This window comes from Prionailurus viverrinus, chromosome A2, assembly GCF_022837055.1.
Source record: "Prionailurus viverrinus isolate Anna chromosome A2, UM_Priviv_1.0, whole genome shotgun sequence".
NCBI classification, from domain to species: domain Eukaryota; kingdom Metazoa; phylum Chordata; class Mammalia; order Carnivora; family Felidae; genus Prionailurus; species Prionailurus viverrinus.
In genome coordinates, this window is record NC_062562.1 from 164,980,807 (window position 1) to 165,003,321 (window position 22,515).

The 22,515-nt window shown below is 42.2% G+C and overlaps 1 protein-coding gene across 3 annotated transcripts in view; it reads right to left on the bottom strand.

Annotated features, from left to right (window-relative positions):
- Nucleotides 1-22,515, bottom strand: part of XRCC2 (X-ray repair cross complementing 2) — a 151,751-nt gene that overhangs the window by 122,988 nt on the left and 6,248 nt on the right. Inside the window, exons 2-4 of one of the 3 annotated variants that reach the window (XM_047850566.1) lie at nt 16,630-16,722; nt 14,835-14,916; nt 3,750-4,704 (exon numbers count right to left, since the gene is read on the bottom strand). In XM_047850566.1, the coding sequence (XP_047706522.1) occupies nt 3,995-4,704; nt 14,835-14,916; nt 16,630-16,722 (885 nt within the window). In that variant the 3' untranslated portion in view covers nt 3,750-3,994. Of the gene's footprint in view, nt 1-3,749; nt 4,705-14,834; nt 14,917-16,629; nt 16,723-22,515 lie in introns of those variants that run through there. The other 2 variants (XM_047850567.1, XR_007150434.1) reach the window with 2 other exon arrangements.

The window sequence follows — 22,515 nt, forward strand, 5'->3', positions numbered from 1 at the left end:
CACTTTTCAAAAAGCTTGAGCATGAAATAATTCCTAATAACTTATCTTTTGAAGGTCAGTAGAATCTGCAGGAGTGTCCCGTTTTCATAAAAGGTAATTAGTTGAGGGACACAATGTGAATTTAACTTAAGTTGAAAAAAAAATCCCTTAGGGGCTCCTGGGTGGCTCAGTCCGTTGAGTGTGAAACTCTTAGTTTCAGCTCAGGTCATGATCTCACGGTGCAAATGAACCTTGCATGGAGCTCCACACTGGGCCTGGAGACTGCTTGGGATTCTCTCCCTGTGCCCCTCCCCTGCTCAAGCTCTCACCCTTGAAAAAAAAGAAAAAGAAAAAGAAAAAAAAATCCTCAAGACATAAAATAATACCAGGTATTTAGACTGATACAATTTCAATTACCTACTTTACACGCATTACACTAAACAGGATACCCAGACATTTGACTTTACATAGTTCCCTTCCCCCCACAAATGACATTGTTTACACTATCAGTATTTATTTAGATTTGCTCAAGTGCTTGCTATTTTCTCTGCTGTTACTCTTTACATCTCAGACCTGTGATAATATTTCCCTTTCTTAAAGTTTATCTTTTAGAAATTCCTTTAGGGGGCAGGTGGGTGACTAAGTCAGTAAAGCACCCGACTTTGGTTCAAGTCATGATCTCGTGGTTCGTGAATTCAAGCCCCAAGTCAGGCTCCGTGCTGACAGCTCAGAGCCTGGAGCCTGCTTCAGATTCTGTGTCTCCCTCTCTCTCTGTCCCTCCCCTGCTCACATTCTGTCTCTCTCAGTCTCTCAAAAATAAATAAATGTTAAAAAAAAATTTTTTTTTTAATTCCTTTAGTGAATTCCTTTAGTGTAGTGGTAAATTCTCAGTTTTTGTTCATCTGAAAGTGTCTATTTCACTTCATTCTTGGATAATCCATACAGCAGAGTAGTCTGCTTAAAATGTTTTGGAATGGTATTAATAGTACAACATTTAATACCTGAACGTTGAAAACCTTACACAAGGGAAGCGTGAAGGTAAACACTACCTTAATTTTGTGTAGCATTTATCAGATGAAAGTCTGCAATACCTTTCATATGCAGTTTTCTTTTACTGGAGTCTCACAAAGATCCTGAGAAGTTCACCCTTGTTTTTACCGGCAAATGGAATAAATACTCTAGGATTTGTTATCCTTCACTCCCATTATTCTTCTGGTTCTGACCAGCACCCCAGTATCTGCTATCTGTGTAACTTCTTCCCCTGTCAGCCTCATTCTTTTTATAAGTATTAAATTTTCTGTACTGTTCAAGAAATCCCATTGGTATAACTTTTAGTTTAAAAGAATTTTTTATTAACCAGGGTTCTTAATTCCTTCCAACATGTCAGATAACAAATCTTTTTAAGATAACCAAGTCTTTGGTCTGACACATTAATATATAATTGATAATTTAAGTTAATATAAAAGTTCATTATTTTTTAATCATGTTCCCGAAGAATAAGTTATAAATCTGTGAATAACAGTCCATTAAGTTAATACTTCATTTATATAGAGGAGAAATGGAAACTATCATATTCTAAGGATAGAATTCTGCTAAGAATTGCTAAGTTTTTTTGTATACGCATGTAACGCATACACCCAGAGCTTGACAGGGAAGGTAACAGAATTTTCCTATCTTTTCCTAACAGCTAAAAAGAGAAGTACTGTAGAGCAAGTGATCTTCAATCCTACTGATCACACACTTATCTGAGGGAAAAGTAAGCATATTCCTCCAACATACAAATATTTATAAATTACTTACGTGTAACATGTATTGCATGTAATAAAAAACACAAAAATATGAAGTGAAAAAGGATGAAACTAGGGATCAAATATGTCATATTTTAAAACGTTTGGAAGTTCATTAGTAGTCAAATAAAATTTATTGCAGGCGTATGGGTGTGGGGGTGTGAATGGCAGGAATGGGGACCAGTGTAATTAACCAGATTACCAATTAGACTGCCATCGTTTTAAATTTCACCGTGTGGCTGAAGAGCAAATACTGGGCCTAGACGTGCTGTTGGTCTGACAACTTTTTATTGTCTGCTGACGGCTTGGTTTTCCCTCGACCCACAATAGAAGTAGCTCCCAGACCAGGATTTGTCGTTGATTAGGGAGACCATCCCAGGAGGCCCCATGAGAGTGCAGTGCCAGGGAAGCACGCACGGAGGGCTGCTGTAGGCAACTGGGAACCAATCCTGCTGGGGCCACTCTCAGAAAGCCTTCGTGTGCTCTCAGCTGAAGGCCAAGGAAGTTGGGCGTTCACTGGTTCAGGACTGCCCGGCCCAGCCCGCATGCAGCCCAGCAGGCTCTGGTAGCCAGGAGACACCTCCAGAGTCCCTTGGGTTCCGGAAAGTGCAGGGACACCAGCGGAAGCCCGGGCACATGGGCAGGGCTCAGGCAGCGTATGCTAATGTCTGCCACCTCTGTGTTAGGAAGAATGTGCGCTCTAATCTGCTTCTTTGCAAGGTTCTTTTTAAACCCTTAAAAAGAATCTTTGTTAGGTAAGTTAATTCACACTTAGTTTCTAACTAAGGAGGTAAAACCTAAATGAATACACACACAAAAACACCACGTCAATTCTTTCCACTCTTCCCACAGGATACCTCAGAAACGTATACGAGAGACAACCTGACATACAGACCGATGAGTCTGAGTATCAACTATTGATATAATTTAATCTTTTCTTAGCTTAAACTGCAGAAGTAGAGGTTCTAAGATTTTCTTCCTCTCCACAATACACTGTGTACCCCTGAGACGCAGGCCCCCCATTCTGGCCCCATTCTGGCCATTCCTTGATCAAAGTATAGACAGCCCTGTCCAGCTCTCCGCTGGAAATAGCTAGACTATCCTAAATGGGTAAGAACATACTAGTAACACACAGCTCTAAAATCGTCTTAGCATTTGTCAACCTCTTAACAAGGAGGAGATGAAAATTTCAAAACCACCTTTACACAGAATTCCTTGAATGGGTAGATTATTTCCCTGTAGTTAAAAAACTAGACAGGGGCGCCTACGTGGCTCAGTCAGTCATCTGCACATCCGACTCTTGACTTAGGCTCAGGTCATGGTCTCACCGTTCCTGGGGTGGAGCCCCGAGTCAGACTCTGCGCTGACAGGGTGGAGCCTGCTTGGGACACACTCTCGCTCTCTCTCAAAATAAATAAATAAAACTTAGGGAAAAAAATTTTTAAAAATCATATAAAAACCCAAGCAGAATGCCACTCCATCTTGGACTCAGTCTAAGTCAGATGAAAACGCTCTGACTTTCCAGTTGTTGGTGTGACGGGCAGGTGTGCAGGCTCCTGTGGCTCCCTGCCCCCATCCCCTTTGCAGAAATAGCAGCTCTACAGAAACATTTTCCAAAGTCACAGCTTCCTAAAGGAGTTACATAGGAGAAATCAGAAATGCAGTTAAACCTTCCTAAACAAATTAAGTACTTAACTAAGTTCCAGAAAGTGTGACACAAACGTATGGAAGTTCATTTTATTTAGGCTGCAATGTGTAGACTACTTATTTAGTTTTAAAACAAGTTTAATATACACTTTAATTATTACCAGCACTTGATTTTTCTTCAACAACCTAAGAACGGATTAGTGTAAGGTTTTACTGTACTAGTTTAAGAAATCCATTCTGGGGGCAACTGGGTGGCTCAGTCGGTTGAGCATCTGACTTTTGGTTTTGTCTCAGGTCATGATCTCACGGTCGTGGGACCGAGCCCTGCGTAGGGTTCCATGCTGATGGTGCAGAGCCTGCTTGGGATTCTCCCTCTCCTCTCTCTCTCTCTCTCAAAATAAGTAAATAAAGCATTAAAAAAAGAAAAGAAAGAAATCTATTCTGGAACAAAAAAATCCATTCTGTATAGAAACATTTATATTCTCCCAGAGTTTTATACCTTATAATCAAATCATTTTAGCCCATTAAGACTTTTTCAATTTTGTATAATATCCCAGAAAACACCATTTTGTGATACGTTATCAACAAAACTCAATGCCACTTTCTCCAATAATAAAAACATGCTTTTTATAACTGTTACTTTTTAAATTATGTGAAACTAAAGAAAACCGGTTGCTGGTTTTCAAATCCTCTGGTCTGGAGAAAAACAGTCTGTGCTTTACCACCCGCTGCCACGCCTTACAGAGATAGGGCCTGTAGTCCGCTCCGGCCGAGGAAGGCCCTTCGGTCCAGGCGGAGGCTTTCTGCATTAGGCTTTGTGTGGTTGCAAAAACAACTAAGCGATACTCGTGTGCAAGTTTCTCTAAGAACTGAGAACACTTCTTCAGAGCGGACTCCTGGGAGTTAACGCTCTCCCCTCCGTTGGCGCGGTCTATCCAGTAAAAGGCGGACAGGCTATCCAAGATCAGAAGGCAGAGGGAAGGGTGGCCACAGACGGTGCTTTCTAGGGAGTGCAGGGTGAGGAGCAGGTGCGTGCTGCTGCCACAGCTGACCACAAAGAGCCTTCCGAGGCACCGCTTCACCTCGTCTTCAGACCCGCTGGACCCGCCGGACAGTCTGCGCTCCAGAATCGTAACGAGCCGGAGCATGTCAAAGCGATAATCTGTATCAATAAACAAGACTTCTACTTCCAGCCCGCCTTCCGATTTTGGAAGCACACACCGCGCTGTCAAGTGATAAAGCATTTCTGTTTTTCCGGTTCCCTCTGGACCATGAAACTCAAGAATGTCACCTGTGTAAAATTTAAAAAACGCCAGTCAAAAAAAAGGCAGCAGCACAAAAGGCTACAAGATGAAAATCTGCACCAATGTTTAAAAAGACGTTTGCCGGAATGTGAAAGAAAATCTAAATCCACGTGCCCAAATGGATCCATATGAGCAAACACACATCAGTAAGGAAATTAATCATTACATTTCGCCTCTGAGAAAGCAGCTGGCTATTAATTAGCATCAAGGAAACGTGAAAACCAGAAAGACAAGGCTGACAGGCGCCGAAGGAGACCTCCTGGGCATGGGTCCCCATTCACGCGCCCTGGAATTGGTGACACCACGGAGTGAAGGATAAAGTGCCACAGACCGAGGGTCTTTCAAAAATCTATTGATCACTACAGCACACGCCATTTCCGGTAGCTGATTACCGTATATCTGTGGGCTCCTCTCCCGTAAGCATAAAACCTCGGTTTACGGGGCGGAGAAAGGCAGCATGCCCAATTTAGAAACGACTTTTCTCAGCATCGCTGGCAAAGGGGTCAGCAGGTATCGCGGTTGTGGCCACTGAGACACGAGTAGATTTCTGTTGGGTTCCTAAGCTCCGCTTGGCTCGTGCAGGTGCCTGCCACCTCTGCCCTGCTGCTCCCTCTGCTGGAGGCGAGGCAGTGAGGGTGAAGGGGGTACCCCGAGCTCGGCAGGCAGGAGGACAGGAGGTGCCCAAGGCCCTGAGGACAATACGGAGCCCACACCGGCTACGCGGGGCCTGCCTCCATACCACTTGTGATGTGAGGACAGAGTCTCCATCAGGTCACGTGCAGCTGGAACAGTCCCGGAGTCACGGGAGAACAGTTCCCGCATGCGGTTCTGTGCATGTGGAGCTAGAAGGGTCCACGGCCCTCAGGCCTAAATAGCCTCCCTCAACTGAAAACGCCCCTCCACATTCCCAAATGCCATCAGTTATTCTTTGCTACGTGAATTTCTTGAAACGGTATCGGCTGGCATGACATCTGCACTGTAAATTATTTTCCTAGCATTCTGAATTAAGTAAACCACTCTGGACTTTAAAGATTCCAAATCTTTTTCTACATAGGTTCCAATAACTCTCTTTCAGTGAGGAAATTAAACACTCAGGGAAACGGTCCTACCCTCCAGAGCTTTTCGAAATCCACTCTGAACAATGGCCTTCCAATTCTGGCTAGTTTGTTTCCGTGTAATTTATGGTTGAACCACATAATTGGAAACACTGTGTTAAAAATGTAGATTCCTGGGGCATCTGGGTGGCTCAGTCGGTTAAGCCTCCAACTTAGGCTTCGGTCATGATCTCGCGGTTTGTGAGTTCCAGCCCCGCATCGGGCTCTGTGCTGATGGCTCAGAGCCTGGAGCCTGCTTTGGATTCTGTGTCTCTCTCTCTGCCCTTCCCCTGCTCATGCTCTGTCTCCTTCTGTCAAAAATAAATAAACATTAAAAAAAAAAAAAAAAAAAAAGCTTAAAGTGTAGTCAGAGGTGCCTGGGTGGCTCAATCTTTAAGCAGAACCTGGAGCCTGCTTTGGATTCTGGTCTCCCTCGCTCTCTGCCCCTCACCCGCTCATGCTCTATCTCTGTCTCTCACAGATGAATAAACATTAAAAAAAAAAAAAAAAAAGTAGATTCTTAAGCCCCAAGCAAACTACACAGTCTGAGAATCTGGTTACTTTATTTCCTATTATTACTACCAACTATTGTAAATTGGAACATTCACAAAAAGTGTGTAAAAAAATCTAGCATGTTACCAGTATACCATATTTAAGGTAGCATAAAACTTCAGCCAGTTTGTACTATAAACTTACATGCAACTTGCAATTCAAAATTTAAATTAAAAAGATTCCCCCTCACCCATCCACCCTGCCAAGATTCCAGACTCAAGGAACACAACTATTTTCACAATAACAATCGTTCACCAATGCTCTTGCTGAATGTTAACACAGTGACTAAAATCCTATTCAATACTCTCTCCTACTATATGACTTAGGAGCTAAGCTGAAATCCTGCCCTTACTCCCAAATAAAGCTTTTTACTGCCCTACATCACAGACAGAGAACAGACTACAGCCACTAGACGAAACATTAACACGGAATAGATCTCAACGGTAGTGAAGGAACGTCGAGAACACAGTTAAGCAAGATTCACCCAAACGGCTTGTAGGATACAACGAACCACAGAGAAACACGGTGGGGAAACCAAGCACCAGACTGCGCTGAACCTTCCCTTGTCCTTTCCCCAGAAGAGAAGGCGGAAGAGGCCGCCCGACGGCCACCAACCTTTCTGCCGCACTTCACAGATAAAAAGGGACAATTCGTGATATTTCGTTTGATCCTAACAGCAATTCTGTGAGGTAAGAAAGCGAACTTTATAACCCTCCATCACCACGGTTATCACGCTATCTAAGTTTTGACTATTTACGTCCCGTATTTCCTGTACGCTACTTTAAGGTTGGGACTTGTCTATTCTATCTCCGGCACAAAACACAGTACCTTTTGAATGCATTTCATCAGATTACTTTCTTTTGGAGAACTTCTTGAGAGACACCTAAAAAATGAAAATGGAAGTCCCGATCTGGTGAGGGTTAAAGGCCCAAATGTCAACCTTGGAAGATGGCATTGGGAAAGGAAGCAAGTCTGGTAGGGAGACACTGGTCACCAGAACCCGGCAGGTGTAAAGGCCCAGGCCCAAGGCTCGACACAAGAGACGAACACAGGAGACAAGAACAGGAACAGAGCGTCCAGTGCTAGTCCAGCCTCCTGCCGACTGTCCCTGGCCCAGGCACGGCTGCCACTCAGCCTCCTTCACTTATTCAGAAGGCAAGAGCAAGGCTAAGGTAGCGATTTACAGGTTCTTCTCAGAGACAGGCCTGGAAGCACCCACACAAGCAAAGCAGGGGGTTTTTTTTTGTTTTTTAAAAAAAATTTTTTTTTCAACGTTTATTTATTTTTGGGACAGAGAGAGACAGAGCATGAACGGGGGAGGGGCAGAGAGAGAGAGAGAGACACAGAATTGGAAACAGGCTCCAGGCTCCGAGCCATTAGCCCAGAGCCCGACGCGGGGCTCGAACTCACGGACCGCGAGATCGTGACCTGGCTGAAGTCGGACGCTTAACCGACTGCGCCACCCAGGCGCCCCAAAGCAGGGTTTTTAATTCACGCAATCACATAAATATCCTAACAGAATTCAGCTTTCAAAATGCTACGTTCACTAGGTGTCACAAAATAAAAAGGTCTTACAACCACTAGGATTTAAGATTTAAGACAGTAATAAGAGGCTGACATACCAATCTGACTAAGCCACAGAGACACAGAGAACAAAAAGCTCTCTCTCCTTGTAGATGAGAGTGAACCAAAAGAAAAGAGGCCAAAAATCCAATTACTGGGATACATCCACGGTTAGAGGAGTTGGCATGAAGACATATAAAACAGAAAATTAATAGAAAAATTAGGAGGAGAATGACACAGAGCACAAAAGGTTTCAAGAAAACGAAACAGTACTAAATCCTAGTAAATGCAGCACAAAAGTTCTAAAAGTAAAAAAGTAGCAGAGGGGAGTTCAGGAACAGGTCGCTGAACTGGTCCTGGACAATTACCTGACAGCAGTAAAGGTGTAGTTTGCAAAAGCACGTTTAATATAAACATTACATTATGAACCAAACTTCAAAACCAGACAGTTGCAAGACAGATAGCAGGGTGCTCCAGGAGTGCAGCAAGGACAAGGAATCAGGCTGCAGGAAGGCAGGGACATGCGAGGAATTAGGGGAAAAATACGACAGTTTACATTCATTTAAAAAGTAAAAATATTTGGGGCACCTGGGTGGCTCAGTCGGTGAAGTGTCCGACTTCAGCACAGGTCGTGATCTCACAATCTGTGGGTTCGAGCCCCAGGTCAGGCTCTGTGCTGACAGCTCAGAGCCTGGAGCCCGCTTTGGATTCTGTGTCTCCCTCTCTCTCTCTGCCCCTCCCCTGCTCACGCTGTGTCTCTCAAAAATGAATAAACATTAAAAAACAAATTTTTTTTTCTTTAAAAAGTAAAAATATTCAGTAGCAGTTTCATGAGACCGGAGAGTCAAATGAAAACAACGGAAGTTAAGAGAGAAAGGCAACATATTCCGAAGCAAAAGGAAAGAGACCCCGGGGCGCTCAGTCAGTTAAGCATCCCCGACTTTGGCTCAGGTCTGATCTCACTGTTCGTGAGCTCGAGCCCTGCGTCGGGCTCAGAGCCTGGAGTCTGCTTCAGATTCTGTGTCTCCCTCTCTCTACCCCTCCCCTACTCACACTGTGTGTGTGTGTGTCTCTCTCTCAAAAATAAATAAACATTTTAAAAAAAAAAAAATTTTAAAAGGTGGGGGAAAGAGACCCCACAGGGGATAGGAATACCGGACACTGGCAGAGGGTAACTGTGAACTGTCTCTGCATAGTTCTGGAATTCTCAGAATAGAAAACCTTGCCAAATATTTTCTTGGACAGCAGCTGGTGCTCAGAAACCTCTTTCAGCATAACTCAAAGGAGTAAGTCTTTGAGGACACTTACTTACACGGTTTAACAAGGTTTGCTAAATGCACACATTACTAGGAAATACAAGACGTGGAATACGGACTCCTTAGATCCTTGGTTCGGCACGACTGAAATGAGACAAAGCTCAAGGCGAAATCCTTGCTTAGGAGATTATTAACAGGCATATAAAAACACCCTCCTTTTACAGATTAATAGCAAAGCAAATAAAAAGGTCATTGATAACAACTAAGGAAATAAAACTTGCACACTTGCAAATTGCACATAAATATGATCATTAAGGCTGTAGATTCCCTACAAATGTATTTAATGATCAACTGATGTCAATTTCCCTGGTTTTATAAACATTTACTGTCTAATCACATCAAAAATAATATTCAAGCATTATCTTTTTTTTTTTTAACAATGCCAAACTTTTTTTTAATATTCATTTTTATTTTTGAGAGGGAAAGACGGAGAGATGGAGAGGGAGGGAGGGAGAGAGAGCACACAAGTGGCGGAGAGGCAAAGAGAGAGGAGGACAGAGGATCCAAAGTGGGCTCTGTACTGACAGCAGAGAGCCCGAGGTGGGGTTTGAACTCATAAACCATGAGATCGTGACCTGAGCCGAAGTAAGATTCTTAACCAACTGCGCCACGCAGGCACCCCTCATCATCCCCAGGTGCTCCCCAAAATTATGTTCTACACAGGGGACATAGTCCTTTTAGCTATATTTGAAGTCACTATCTCAAATATTCCTGAGAGCTGTTACAAAAGAAGTCATAACCTTGTCCACTCCAAGTATTGGAAATGACAACTTGCAGTAAAACACCAAAAAACCAAAACCCCCCAAAACACATACACACACCAAAAAACATCTCTACCATTTGGCACTTGACAAATTAAACGAAATCAGAAAATCTGGATGGTTTGGCCTTGATAGTTGCTCTCACAAATAGAACGCTGTAAAGGATCTCGGTAACAGATTGTCGGAGTGAGTTTATGAATCTAAAGATCCTTCAAAATAAGGATAAAAAAGAAAAGCCAAAAAAATACATCGTCTTGGTACCAATCTACTAATTGTATAACAAATATGTTGAATTTGCAGATTACAATCATTACAGTACTGAAGAGGTAATGAGTTGGTATATAGCACTAAGTTACTACAAAAAAACATTTAAAAATGTTTCCAACAGCATTGGAGATTTCTATAATCCCTAAATCTCTTACTGCTTCGACTTGAGCTTCCCTGTACAGTTTCTGATAAACTACTGTTATTGATAAATGACCCTTATGATACCAGGCCTGAGTGTGCCAATGCTCCAGGGAGTGTTCATCTAACTAGTTTACAGCTATCACATCCATGGTGGTTTTAAGTAAGCTCTTCTGTCAGTGACTGAACATGACAGTGTTTCTAAAGTTTCTACAAACCTAGGGGCGCCTGTGTGGCTCAACTGGTTGAGCATCTGACTCTTAGTTGCAGCTCAGGTCATGATTCCAGGGTCATGGGATCGAGCCCCACATCGGGCTCTGCACCGGGTGTGGAGCCTGCTTAAGATTCTACCTTCTCTCCCTCTGCCCTTCTCCCCTGCTCATGCTCTCTAAAATAAAACAAAAATTTTTTTAATTTAAAAATTGAAAAACAAAAAAAAGTTTCTACAAATGTAATATTCAAATGCCTAAGTGGTGCTGAGAACCCATGTTTTAATGTCAATTTCGTGAGGTCCAACTTAATAACATCTTTCCTGATAGACGAGAAAGTCCCATTTTCTAACATGTTTGATCAAAATTTGTCTTTTATTATTGATAGTTTAGAAAATTGTTTGCTAACAGATCTGTTCTACAAGGAACAGTAAAGGGAGCCTTCTAGTCTGAATGAAAGGACAGTAGACAACTTGAATCCAAATGGATTAATTCAAAACAGGTCAATGCACCTACATAGGTAAATATGAAAGACTGTATAAATATGTTTTAGAATTGTAACTTATTTTCTCTTATCTAAGAAACAATTACATTAAGTAATAAATTTACTTATTTATTTGTTACAATGCATTTTAATTTCTTTGCTGTAATGGTTTTTTAATTTATTGCAATAAGTAATAATTTTATTTTACTTAAATAAGTTTAGATGTGTTTATGGACATACAATGTATAAATATGTAATCTGTAACAGCACAAAGGAAGGGGAGGAAATGGAGCTATACATCAAAGTATTTATAAAATACTGAAATTAAGGTGGTATTAATTTAAATTATTTTAAATTAAGATATTAAGGATTAATGGTAATCCTCAGAGCAGCCATTAGGAAAATAACTCAAAAAAATAAAAGTAATGACTGGGAATAACAATGGTATGCTAGAAAATATTTTTTTTTATTTTTAATTTTTTTAATGTTTATTTATTTTTGAGAGAGAGAGAGAGAGAAAGACAGAGGGCGAGCAGGGGAGGGGCAGAAAAAGAAGGAGACACAGAATCCGAAGCAGGGTCCAGGCTCTGAGCTGTCAGCACAGAACGGGACGCGGGGCTTGAACTCACAAACCGTGAGAGCATGACCTGAGCTGAAGTTGGACGCTTAACTGACTGAGCCACCCAGGTGCCCCTAGAAAATATTTAACACAAAAGAAGACAGGAAAGGTGGAAGAGAAGCAAAAAAGACACACTTTACCAAGTCACAAATAGACAATTAAAGGATAGAAAAAGATATACCATATAAAGTTAACTAGTAGCTAATGTGGCTACACTATTATCAGACAAAACACACTTTAATAATTGTTATTAGAGACCAGCAGCATTTTTGTTTTCCATTGTGTTAAAAGCATAAAATTTACTCTCTTAACCATTTTTTTAACGTTTATTTTTTACAGAGAGAGAGAGAGAGAGAGAGAGAGAGATCGAGTGGGGTAAGGACAGAGAGAGAGGGAGGAAGACACAGAATCCGAAGTAGGTTCCAGGCTCTGATCTGTCCGCACAGAGCCTGATGCTGGGCTGGAACCCACAAACCATGAGATCATGACCTGAACCAAAGTCAGATGCTTAACCGACTGAGTCACCCAGGCGACCGGAGCATCTCAACAGTTTTTAAGTGTTTCACATTGTTGTGAAACATCTCCAGAACTTTTCCATGGTGCAAAACTGAAACTATGTACCCATTAAACAACTCCATATTTCCTCCTTTCTCCCCAGCCCCCCCCCCCCCCCCCCCCGCCTAACTACCATTCTACTTTTTGTTTCTATGGATTTGCCTGCTTTAGATACCTCATATACGTGAAGTCACGCAGCGTTTTTCTTTTTGTGATTGGTTTATTTGACTTAGCACGTCCTCCTGGTTTCCCCATGCAGTAGCATGTGACAGGATGTCCCTCCTTTTTCAGGCTGAATAATATTCTATGAGTTGCACAGACTACATTGTGCTTATCCGTTCACTGTCGGTGAGCACCTGGGTCTCTTCTACCTCTTAGCCACTGGGAATGGTATTGTCGGAATATCTTCGACACTCGGCTTTCAATTCTCTTGGAGATATACCCACAAGTGGAATTGGTGGATCGTATGTCAGTCCTATTTTTGATCTTTTGAGCAAACTCCATACTGTTTTCCACAGTGGTTGCACCATTTTACAATTTCATCAATGGTGCACAAGGGTTCTAATTTCTCCACATCCTCATCAACACTTATTTATTTATTTATTTATTTATTTATTTATTTGCGTACTTACTTATTTACTTATTTATTTTTTACAGTAGCCACCCTAACGGGGGTGAGGTGACAAAGAACATTTTATAATGATAAATAAATCAATCCATCAATAGAGTATAATAACAAACATACAAGTGCCCAAGAGTACATGAAGCCCCCAAATATATGAAGCAACACTGAGAAATAAAGGCAGAAATAAACAGGTCAACAGTAATACTTCGAAACGTCAATATACACGTTCAATAATGGATAGAAAATTAGGCAGAAGATCAGCAAGGAAACAGAAGACTTAAACAGCACTAAAAACCAACCAGCACTCCAAAACATCATGAAAACAATCCAACTACAGCAGAATATACGCAAGTGCACATCTAACATTCTTCAAGATAAACCAAATTTCTTCTGCAATAAAACAAATCTCAAATCAATTAAAAAACTGAATCACAGAAGCGTGTTCTCCGATCAGAAAAGAATGAAAACAGAAATAAGTAACAAAAAAGCTGTAAATCTTCTTGACCTTGGATTAGCCAATGACCTCCTAGCTACGGTACCAAAAGCATGAGCAAGAAAAGATAAAATAAATAAACTGGACTTCACCAAAATTAATAACTTTGTGCTTCAATGGACACCATCAAGATCAACTTTTTATATAAGTCAATAATAAAAACACAACCCATTGTTTTAATGGGCAAAAGATATGACATTTCTCCAAATTACACATACAAATTGCCAATTAGCACATGCAAAGAGGCTTAATGTCACTAGCTGTCAGGAATGTAAATCAAAATCACAACGAGATATCATTTCATACTCACTAGGAAGGTTATAACTAAAAACACAGAGAATAATAACCTTTGTTTGCAGGATGTGGGAAAACTGGAACTATTCTAAACTTCACCACTGGTGGCAGCTGCTTTGGGAGACAGCCTGGCAGTTCCACAAAAAGTTGCCACATGAACCTAACAATCCTTCCGGTAGGTATTATCCATGAGAACTGAAAACATATATCCACAGAAAAACCTGTACACAAATAATCACAGCAGCATTATGCATAAGAGCAAAAAGCAGAAACGACCCAAATGTCCATCAGCTGACGAACGGATACACAAAACGTGGCATACCCCACACAACAGGATATTACTCAACAGTAAACAGAACTACTGACACATGCCACACTATGACACAACCTGGAAAGATGATGCCAAGTGACAAAGCCATTCACAAAAGGACACATACTGTATAATTCCATTATATGAAATATACAGAAAGGGCTAACCTAGAGTCCAAAAGGAGTCCAAAAATGTTGCCTAGGGCTGAGGGACATGGGAGGAGGTGGGCAGTGACTGCTCAATAGGCATGGGTTTCTTTCTGGGGTGATGAAAATAATCTAAAATCAAGTGTGGTCACAGGTACATAATTGAATACTAGAATACAACAAATCATTAAGTTCTACACTTAAATGGGTGAATTATAGCTCTACAAAGCTCGTACATTAAAAGAGAAAAACGACCCAAGCACAGAACCTTTTTTCTAAGTGTCCCTAGTGTAGACGTGCTGTGGGAAGAGTGGGTACGTCTTTTCCCTTCTGTAGAAATATCACCAGACATTGGGGTACCGAAGGACTTTCCTGTGATTCTCAAAGTTCTAAAGAATTAAAAAATACAATAATAACAAAACTCCCACAAATAATGTGTGTCGGGATAAGAGAGCTCAATACTGATTCTCAAGATTTACCAAAGATGAGTCAAGATGTGTCTGTTATCTCTGACACAGATAACAAAGACTTGAAAGTGTTCTGTCGTGATCTAATTCTCACTTTTTAATTTTACGGTTTAATCCATATATCCACTTGCTAGGGGTATGTATGCAAAAATGAACATATGTGGGGAAAATACACGTTTTAGAAGACAATTTATGCCACTATTTTGGTTTGAGATTGTTTTTACCATGGACAGATGAATCTTCATCAGCAAATAGATACGGTTCTATTTCTTTCAAGGCACTTCTACCTTCAAGTCGGGCAAGGAGCTTGCAAAAGAAAAAAAAGAGAAAGAAAACTCATTATCTAAAAATATAAAATCCTAGAAATCTACATTATATAATTTCCCAAAAGTCTATAAAAAACTCACTTAATTTTGAGGATTTAAAGGAAATTATGAAATAGCAAATACAGGGGCGCCTGGGTGGCTCAGTCAGTTAAGCGGCCGACTTCAGCTCAGGTCATGATCTCGCGGTCCGTGAGTTCGAGCCCCGCATCGGGCTCTGTGCTGACAGCTCAGAGCCTGGAGCCTGTTTCGGATTCTGTGTCTCCCTCTCTCTGACCCTCCCCCCGTTCGTGTTCTCTCTCTCTCTGTCTCAAAAATAAACGTTAAAAAAAAAAAAAATTAAAAAAAAAAAAAATAGCAAATACAATTTAGGAGAAAAATTGTGTCATTTACTCAGAAAATAATTCATTTTTTAACTTTATTTATTTATTTTGGGAAAGAGAGAGAGAGCAAGCGTGCGTGCACAAGTAAGGGAGAGACGGGGGAGACAGAAAATCCCAAGGAGGCTCAGGGCTCCATCCCAGGAACCGTGAGATCATGACCTGGGCCGAAATCAAGAGCTGGACATTTAACCGACTGGGCCACCCAGGTGCTCCGAAAACACTTCATTTTTTATGTACCAAATATCGGATGGTATAAAACGAGGCCCTGTCTTCAAAGGAGCCGCCAGTATAATTTGGGATATAGGACCAACTGCTAACTGCCAAGTATTTACCTTTCTTACGTGTCATAATTTCCTTTCTCAGTAAACTTACCACACGCGTTAGACAGATACCAGCTTTTAATGTGTCTGCCCAAGATACTGCCAATTCCTCGTCTAGTGGAGGAGGGGACAAAGGCGAAAGTGAGAAAAAACGCACTTGAGGAGCTCCCGCCTGAATTCATTAGGTGAAGAGAGCTCAGGCAGGTACCGAGCGCAAGTGCATCAGCCAGGGTGCAGAGGCACAGAGGCGATAAGGAACACTCTGCTGATAGGTGAACTGTACACAGATGTGGGACCGCTACAGCTTGTAGCTGGTAACATGAAACAGACAGGAGATTAACAAAGTCCTAAAGGAGCAAAAGTCAGATCACAGAAGGCCGCAGATGCCATGTTTAGGAGCCCGTTCTCTGGTTTTGAGACAAGAGCAAGGGATTTTAAGCTGCGCAGTGAGAAGCATTCTAGAACAGTTGGGACTTCAGAACCAGACCTGTTGGCCCCTTTCTCTGGGCCTGGGCCTTCTCATCAGGAAAGTGGTAACAGCTACCTCCCAGCCAAGGTTGTTGAGGAGTCAGGGTGTTACCAAAAAAAAAAAAAAAAAAGTGCTTGGCATAGAGGAAGCACCGTGTGGGTCCCAGCTATCATCATCTGCACTTCAAACAGATTATCCTGGTGGCTACAAGGGATGGATTTGAGAGTAAAAGCAGCTCTGGAGAAGGCTGGAGTCTGTCACACTCATCTGGAGGAGGTGTGCCCACACCAAGTAGTTAGGAAGACGGCAAGCAGAACTGTGACTGGGTTAAATGCCAAAGAGGGAAATGTAATCAAAGTGGATTCTCGAGTTTCTAAGGAATCAGCACAGATTTGACGAATCTTCCATACAACAAAAGACAAAAAAGAGCAGATCACAAATGGCAACAAAAGCATTCACTCTTCACCAAGCAAAGCGTTCTCTATGTTAATTCGGCAGCCACTTCCTGAGTTTCTCTTACATACCGTGCACCATAGCAGGTAAGATGCAGACGGCAGGGATGGAGAAGACAGCCTGGCCGCTGAGACTCTGCTGTCCAACCACTCACAGGAAAAACCCTCAAAACAAGCAACACTAGTTTTACATGAGAATGCCTTTGATGAGGCGGCAAAAAGTGTTAGTTCCATTAAATCATGACCCCTGGGTACTTTAAAAATTATTGTGATGACAGGGGCGGCACACTAGCAGTAAAGAACTTAACCTTGACCAAAGAGAGGTCTGGACTTTGCCCTTGGCTCCTGGGAGGTCATCCCTAAGCCTCTAGGAATATCCTTCCAGATAGAAGCATCTTTACCTCGGGCCTTATGCCCCATCAGATAGTCTCAAAGTGTGACTTAGGGTGGGGCTTTGGGTCAACTTGACTCTGGTATCAGAGGGGCTGGAGAGTGAGGTCAGCTGCTCGCCTGCATCTAGGGAGAGAGCCCCAGACGGTCACACATGTTGCTGGGAGGACTAGGCACTGGCCGCAAGCGCACGAGGAGAGGACAACCGGGAGGGTGTGCATCAGGAATTCCCCTAGACTTTGATCCGTGACATCTCCCTGGGTTGCTTTCAAATCTGCATCCTTTCCCTGCAGTAATCCATAACCATGAATGTAACAGCTCTCAGTGAGTTCTGAGTCCTTCCAGCGAGCTGCTACACCTAAAGGTGGTCTTGGGGAACCCCAAACCTGCAAGTCATGTCAGGGCGGGCGCAGTCTCAGGGGCCCGAGACTTTGCGGTTTGTGTCTGCAGCAAAGGCCCGGCTTCACACACAGATAAAGGACTTCTGCTCCAAACTGAAATACAATCGTTTTTTTCTCTAGAAAAATCACTTACTTGTGTGAATTATTTGAGTTGGATGCTTTTTTCATAGACTACCCTTGTATTTGAAAGGAAGAAAAGACAAACTATGATTATACAGACTTCGGTACTTGGCAGACATTAGAAAGGAAGCCAGTCGCCTTAAGAAAGCTGACAGTATTTGTTGCCAATGATAAAATTTAAATTTTGGAAAACTTATCCACCACCATGACCGTGACAGCTGGCTTCCCAACACTTACGGTCCTTTTTGAAGTCACCAGTGTTTCAATGTGGTTTTTAAAACAATCATTCAACACATCAGTCCTTGAAAGGTCCGTGTAATCCACTGAAGCGGTTATTTCCAAATGACCAGGGCATGATGTCAAATCATTTCTGGGTAAAAGATTCACTCCGAGTATAAGGCCAATCAATGGTTTTAATGTATGAAGAATTCCCTAATACACATTTTATATTCTATGTTGCAGTGAACTTTTAAGAAACTACTACTGGTCAAGTTTTGGTACTTTGGCATCAAAGAAGAAAATCCATAATTATCTGGAAAGACCTTCAAATACTCCTCCTTTTTCCAACTATGAACCTGTGAGAGCCCAGTCATCATGTACTTTAACCGAACACACAGTAACAGACTGGATGCAGAAGAGATGAAAATCCGTTTAACTTTCATTAAGCCAGACATTAAAGAGATTTACAGACACATAAAATACCATCACTCCTCACCACATTTCAGGCTCCTTGCTGACAGCAGAGACAGACTCAGGACTTGAACTCATGAACCGTGAGATCATGACCTGGGTGGAAGTCAGACATGTTAACTGAGCAACCCAGGGACCCCAATCCTTGGTGATTTTTAAATGTGCAATGCACTCCTAAAACCAAAAAGTATGAGAACCACTGAGTTAGAAAACTGAGAGCCCTGCCTGAAGAGTAAGACAGAAATGGGGCAACTGGGTGGCTCAGTGGGTTAAGCATCCGACTTCGGCTCAGATCATGATCTCGCAGTTCTTGAGTTGGAGCCCTGCATAAGGCTCTGTGCTCACAGCTCAGAGCCTGGAACCTGCTTGGGTTTCTGTGTCTCCCTCTGTCTCTCTGTCCCTGCCCTGCTCACACTTTCTCTCAAGAATAAACATTAAAAAAAAAAAAAATAGAATAAGAGAAACTTTCATGGACAATATGGAACACATAAAACAACTGTATGTATACAAATGACTAACATGCTCATCAGAAGGATTAACTTAGGAAGTTATGCAGAGAATATTTACTTATTATCATTGCTTAAAATATTTCAGAGTTCTCCCCTCTGAGAATTCCTTGTACGAAAGTATTCAAGAAAGCTTTATATTGGCATGACTCATGGGCAAAGATGGTATTACCCCTCTTACCAAATTGGCTACATTAGCCAGTTTGCATCTGATTTCCACTGTTATTAAAAAATAAAATTCATTTTTTCGGGGCGCCTGGGTGGCTCAGTCGGTTAAGTGGCTGACTCCAGCTCAGGTCATGATCTCACCGGTTTGTGAGTTCAAGCCCCGCCTCGGGCTCTTTGCTGCTCAATCGGGAGCCCGGAGCCTGCTTCTGATTCTGTGTCTCCCTTTCTCTCTGCCCCTCCCCCGCTCACACACACACACACACACACACACACACACACACACTCTCTCTCTCTCTCTCTCTCTCTCTCTCTCTCTCTCAAAAATAGACATTACAAATTTTTTAAAAATCAAATTCATGTTCAAAGATGAAAACTTTCCACTATCAAAAATATTCAAAATAATGTTTTACAATGCCAAAGCAGAGTATAGGGAAATTACCGCTCAGAACTTGGAAATAGATTTACCCTTATAAATAAATGCAATACAAATACAAATAATATTAACAATTTATAGAAACCATTTTATGGGACGAGACATCATCCAAACCTAGGCAGAAAACACCCTACAAACTGATATAAATCCATTATAAAATCAAAATTAACGATGTCCAGAGTTAAGGAGTTAGAAAGAAGCAAGGTATTCAGAAGGGCAAAAAAGAGTGTAAGTGTCCAGGGTAAAGGGAACGCAAGTAAGTCCTGCTAGAAATGACACTTCAATCCTTTCAGGGAAGATTAACACACTGGGCGATCAGAGCGTGGTGATGGGAGCCATGAAGATAATTCAACTATTTCTCTTGATTCCCTCAGCAATCTTACCGAGGCCTAATTTCCTATTTGGGAAAGAATGCACGGTGGACACAACAATTTGAATCTATCTGGCAGTTTGACTAATATTGTTAATTGACAGATTTGACATTTGGTTTGTAAATCAATATACGCCAGGTTTTATTATCGTAACAATAGTTAACCAATAATGGCTACTATCTGTGCTTACTGTGGTATCAGTAGTACATAATTTATATACATTATCTCTTTTGTTACATTACCTCTGTTTGTTATCATTCTATTTTTCAGATGAGAAAACCAGTATTTGCCAGAGCCAAGATTTAAGAGACTTTTTGGCTCCCAAAGCCTGGAATTGTGTGCTACAGCGCCTCAGAGTCAGTATCGCGGAGTCTAATAAAATCTGAGTACAGAGATGAAATACTTTTTGGACCTACTAGGCAGATCAAACCAGTCGGAGACCCCGTCTAGGCAATCACCTGGCCTCTGTAAGCCATCTCCGTCCGTACTCCCTCCCTCCGACGCTAACAAGGAGCCCTAAATGCTTTCAACAGCAGCATTATTACCATAAGAAGTACCGAGCCTGCAAGGGGCACAGTACTCAATTGTACCCATTGGTAAACATCTCAGCCAAGTCAAGTGTGTCCCAGGAACTGAGTAAGGTGTTGGGGACACAAAGCCGTAGCAGACACAGTTCCTGTCTTCAAAGAACTTAATAGGAGAAAGTCAAAAGGTTACAAAAGTGCCATAAAGGGGCGCCTGGGTGGCGCAGTTGGTTAAGCGTCCGACTTCAGCCAGGTCACGATCTCGCGGTCCGGGAGTTCGAGCCCCGCGTCAGGCTCTGGGCTGATGGCTCAGAGCCTGGAGCCTGTTTCCGATTCTGTGTCTCCCTCTCTCTCTGCCCCTCACCTGTTCATGCTCTGTCTCTGTCCCAAAAATAAATAAACGTTGAAAAGTGCCATAAAGTACTGTAGGTGCTACAAGAGAAATGCAGGGCGCCTCAAAGGTGTTTGAACCAGACTAACCAGCCATCTTGGAGAAATCACCCTGAGGACCAGTCAGCGACCTGGAACCTCCCGGAGCACAGCACCCTCCCAACATTCTTTCCTTTTGTTTAACCACACCCTTCAGTACACCCTTGGGGCATAACTTCCTCCATTTGCCCTGGAGATCTATAACACATACATTAAACATTCTCCTCTTGGGTGGTCCCTCAGCAGGACTCCCAACCTCTAGGGCTAGAAAAGCAAGTCTTAAGGGAGGTGACTTTGCCGGAGAGTCACTCCTCTTGTGCCCGAGAAGGGCGGCGTCAGTAAGTCCCCTAAACAAGCCATTTCACAACAAGCTGGACTTGTCAGCCTTTTTCTTCAGTCTTCTGGCCGGTTTTCTTGTGTGGGAGGCAACTTTAATGTTGAATGAGAGATTTATTTATAGTTCTCTTAAATGCAAAATGTACATTGATACAGAAATGTTTTTGTTTGTTTTTTTTTTGTCTTTCTGAATGGAATGTCCTTGCCCTATTCTCCCAATTAAATTTCTAAAGCCTAGACTACTGAACAGGCGAAAATAATACACATTCTTCAAGGCCGCTTCCTTCTATGAAACATTACCAGCCTGCCTCCCTCATCTGGATATAAAAGCTCAAGAGGAAAAGAATCTATTTCGGCTCACCACGTAGTCCAAATGCTTTATGTTCAGCAGAAACTCAGTAGTTGCCTATTAAATTAAAGGTGAAAAAGGTATAGGTAGGCAGGCTTGGGAAGGACGGAGTGTAAATAACCTCAAACTATTTTTTTTTAATTGTTTAATGTTTATTTTTAAAGACACAGAGAGAACACGAGAGCACATGCTGGAAGGCCGAAGAGAGAGAGGGAGAGAATCCTAAGCCCGGTGAAGCCCTACGTGGGGCTTTTGAGATCATGACCTGAGCCAAAGAAATCCAGAGTCAGATGCTTAACTGACCGAGACACCCAAGGCGCCCGTAAGCCTCATAAACTATTTCCATTTTTGTATTAGGACTGTCTATAAACTTCTACCAAAGTCCATGAGTATTCTATGCCTATCATCAAAGCTCTTCATACTAACCAAAGTCCATTTCAGACACACTCATCGGAACCTAGAATCTTCAATACCTGATAAGCAGAATACCTACCATATAGATGTTTTTATTTTATTTCTTTAAAGTTTTTATTTATTTTAGACAGAGAGAGAGAGAGTGCGAGAGAGCGAGCAGGGAGGGGCAGAGAGGGAGGGACAGTGAGAGAATCCCAAGCAGGCTCTGCACTGTCAGGGCAGGGCCCAATGCAGGGCTCAAACTCACGAGCCTCAAGATCATGATCTGAGCTGAAACTAAGAGCTGGATGCTTAACCAACTGAGTCACCCAGGTGCCCCCCATACAGATGTGTTTAAAGAGCAGAAAGAATTGGGGTGCCTGGGTGCCTCAGTTGGCTGAGTGGGTTTGGCTCCTTCAGGTCATGACCTCACAGTTCCCGACTTTGAGCCCAGCATCAGGCTCTGTGCTAACAGCTCAGAGCCTGGAACCTGCTTCGAATTGTCTCCCTCTCTGACTGTTCCTTGCTTGCATTCTTATCTCTCTCTTTAAAATAAACAAACATTAAAAAAATAATAAAAGAGCTGAAAGAACAACTTAAGATCAAAGTAACCAGAAATGAATGACGTGAAGGTAAATCCATACATGTAAGAAGCATTTAGATAAAGGCTCATTTCCCCTGACCTTTTCTAATTAAATGTCTGCAGTAGGGTTTCAAACCAGTTAAGTATAAAAGGCTACCTAAAGGGCGCCTGGGTGGCTCAGTCAGTTAAGCGTCCTTGGCAGGTCATGATCTCACAGTTCCTGGACGGCTCGGAGCCTGGAGCCTGCTTCAGATTCTGTCTCCCT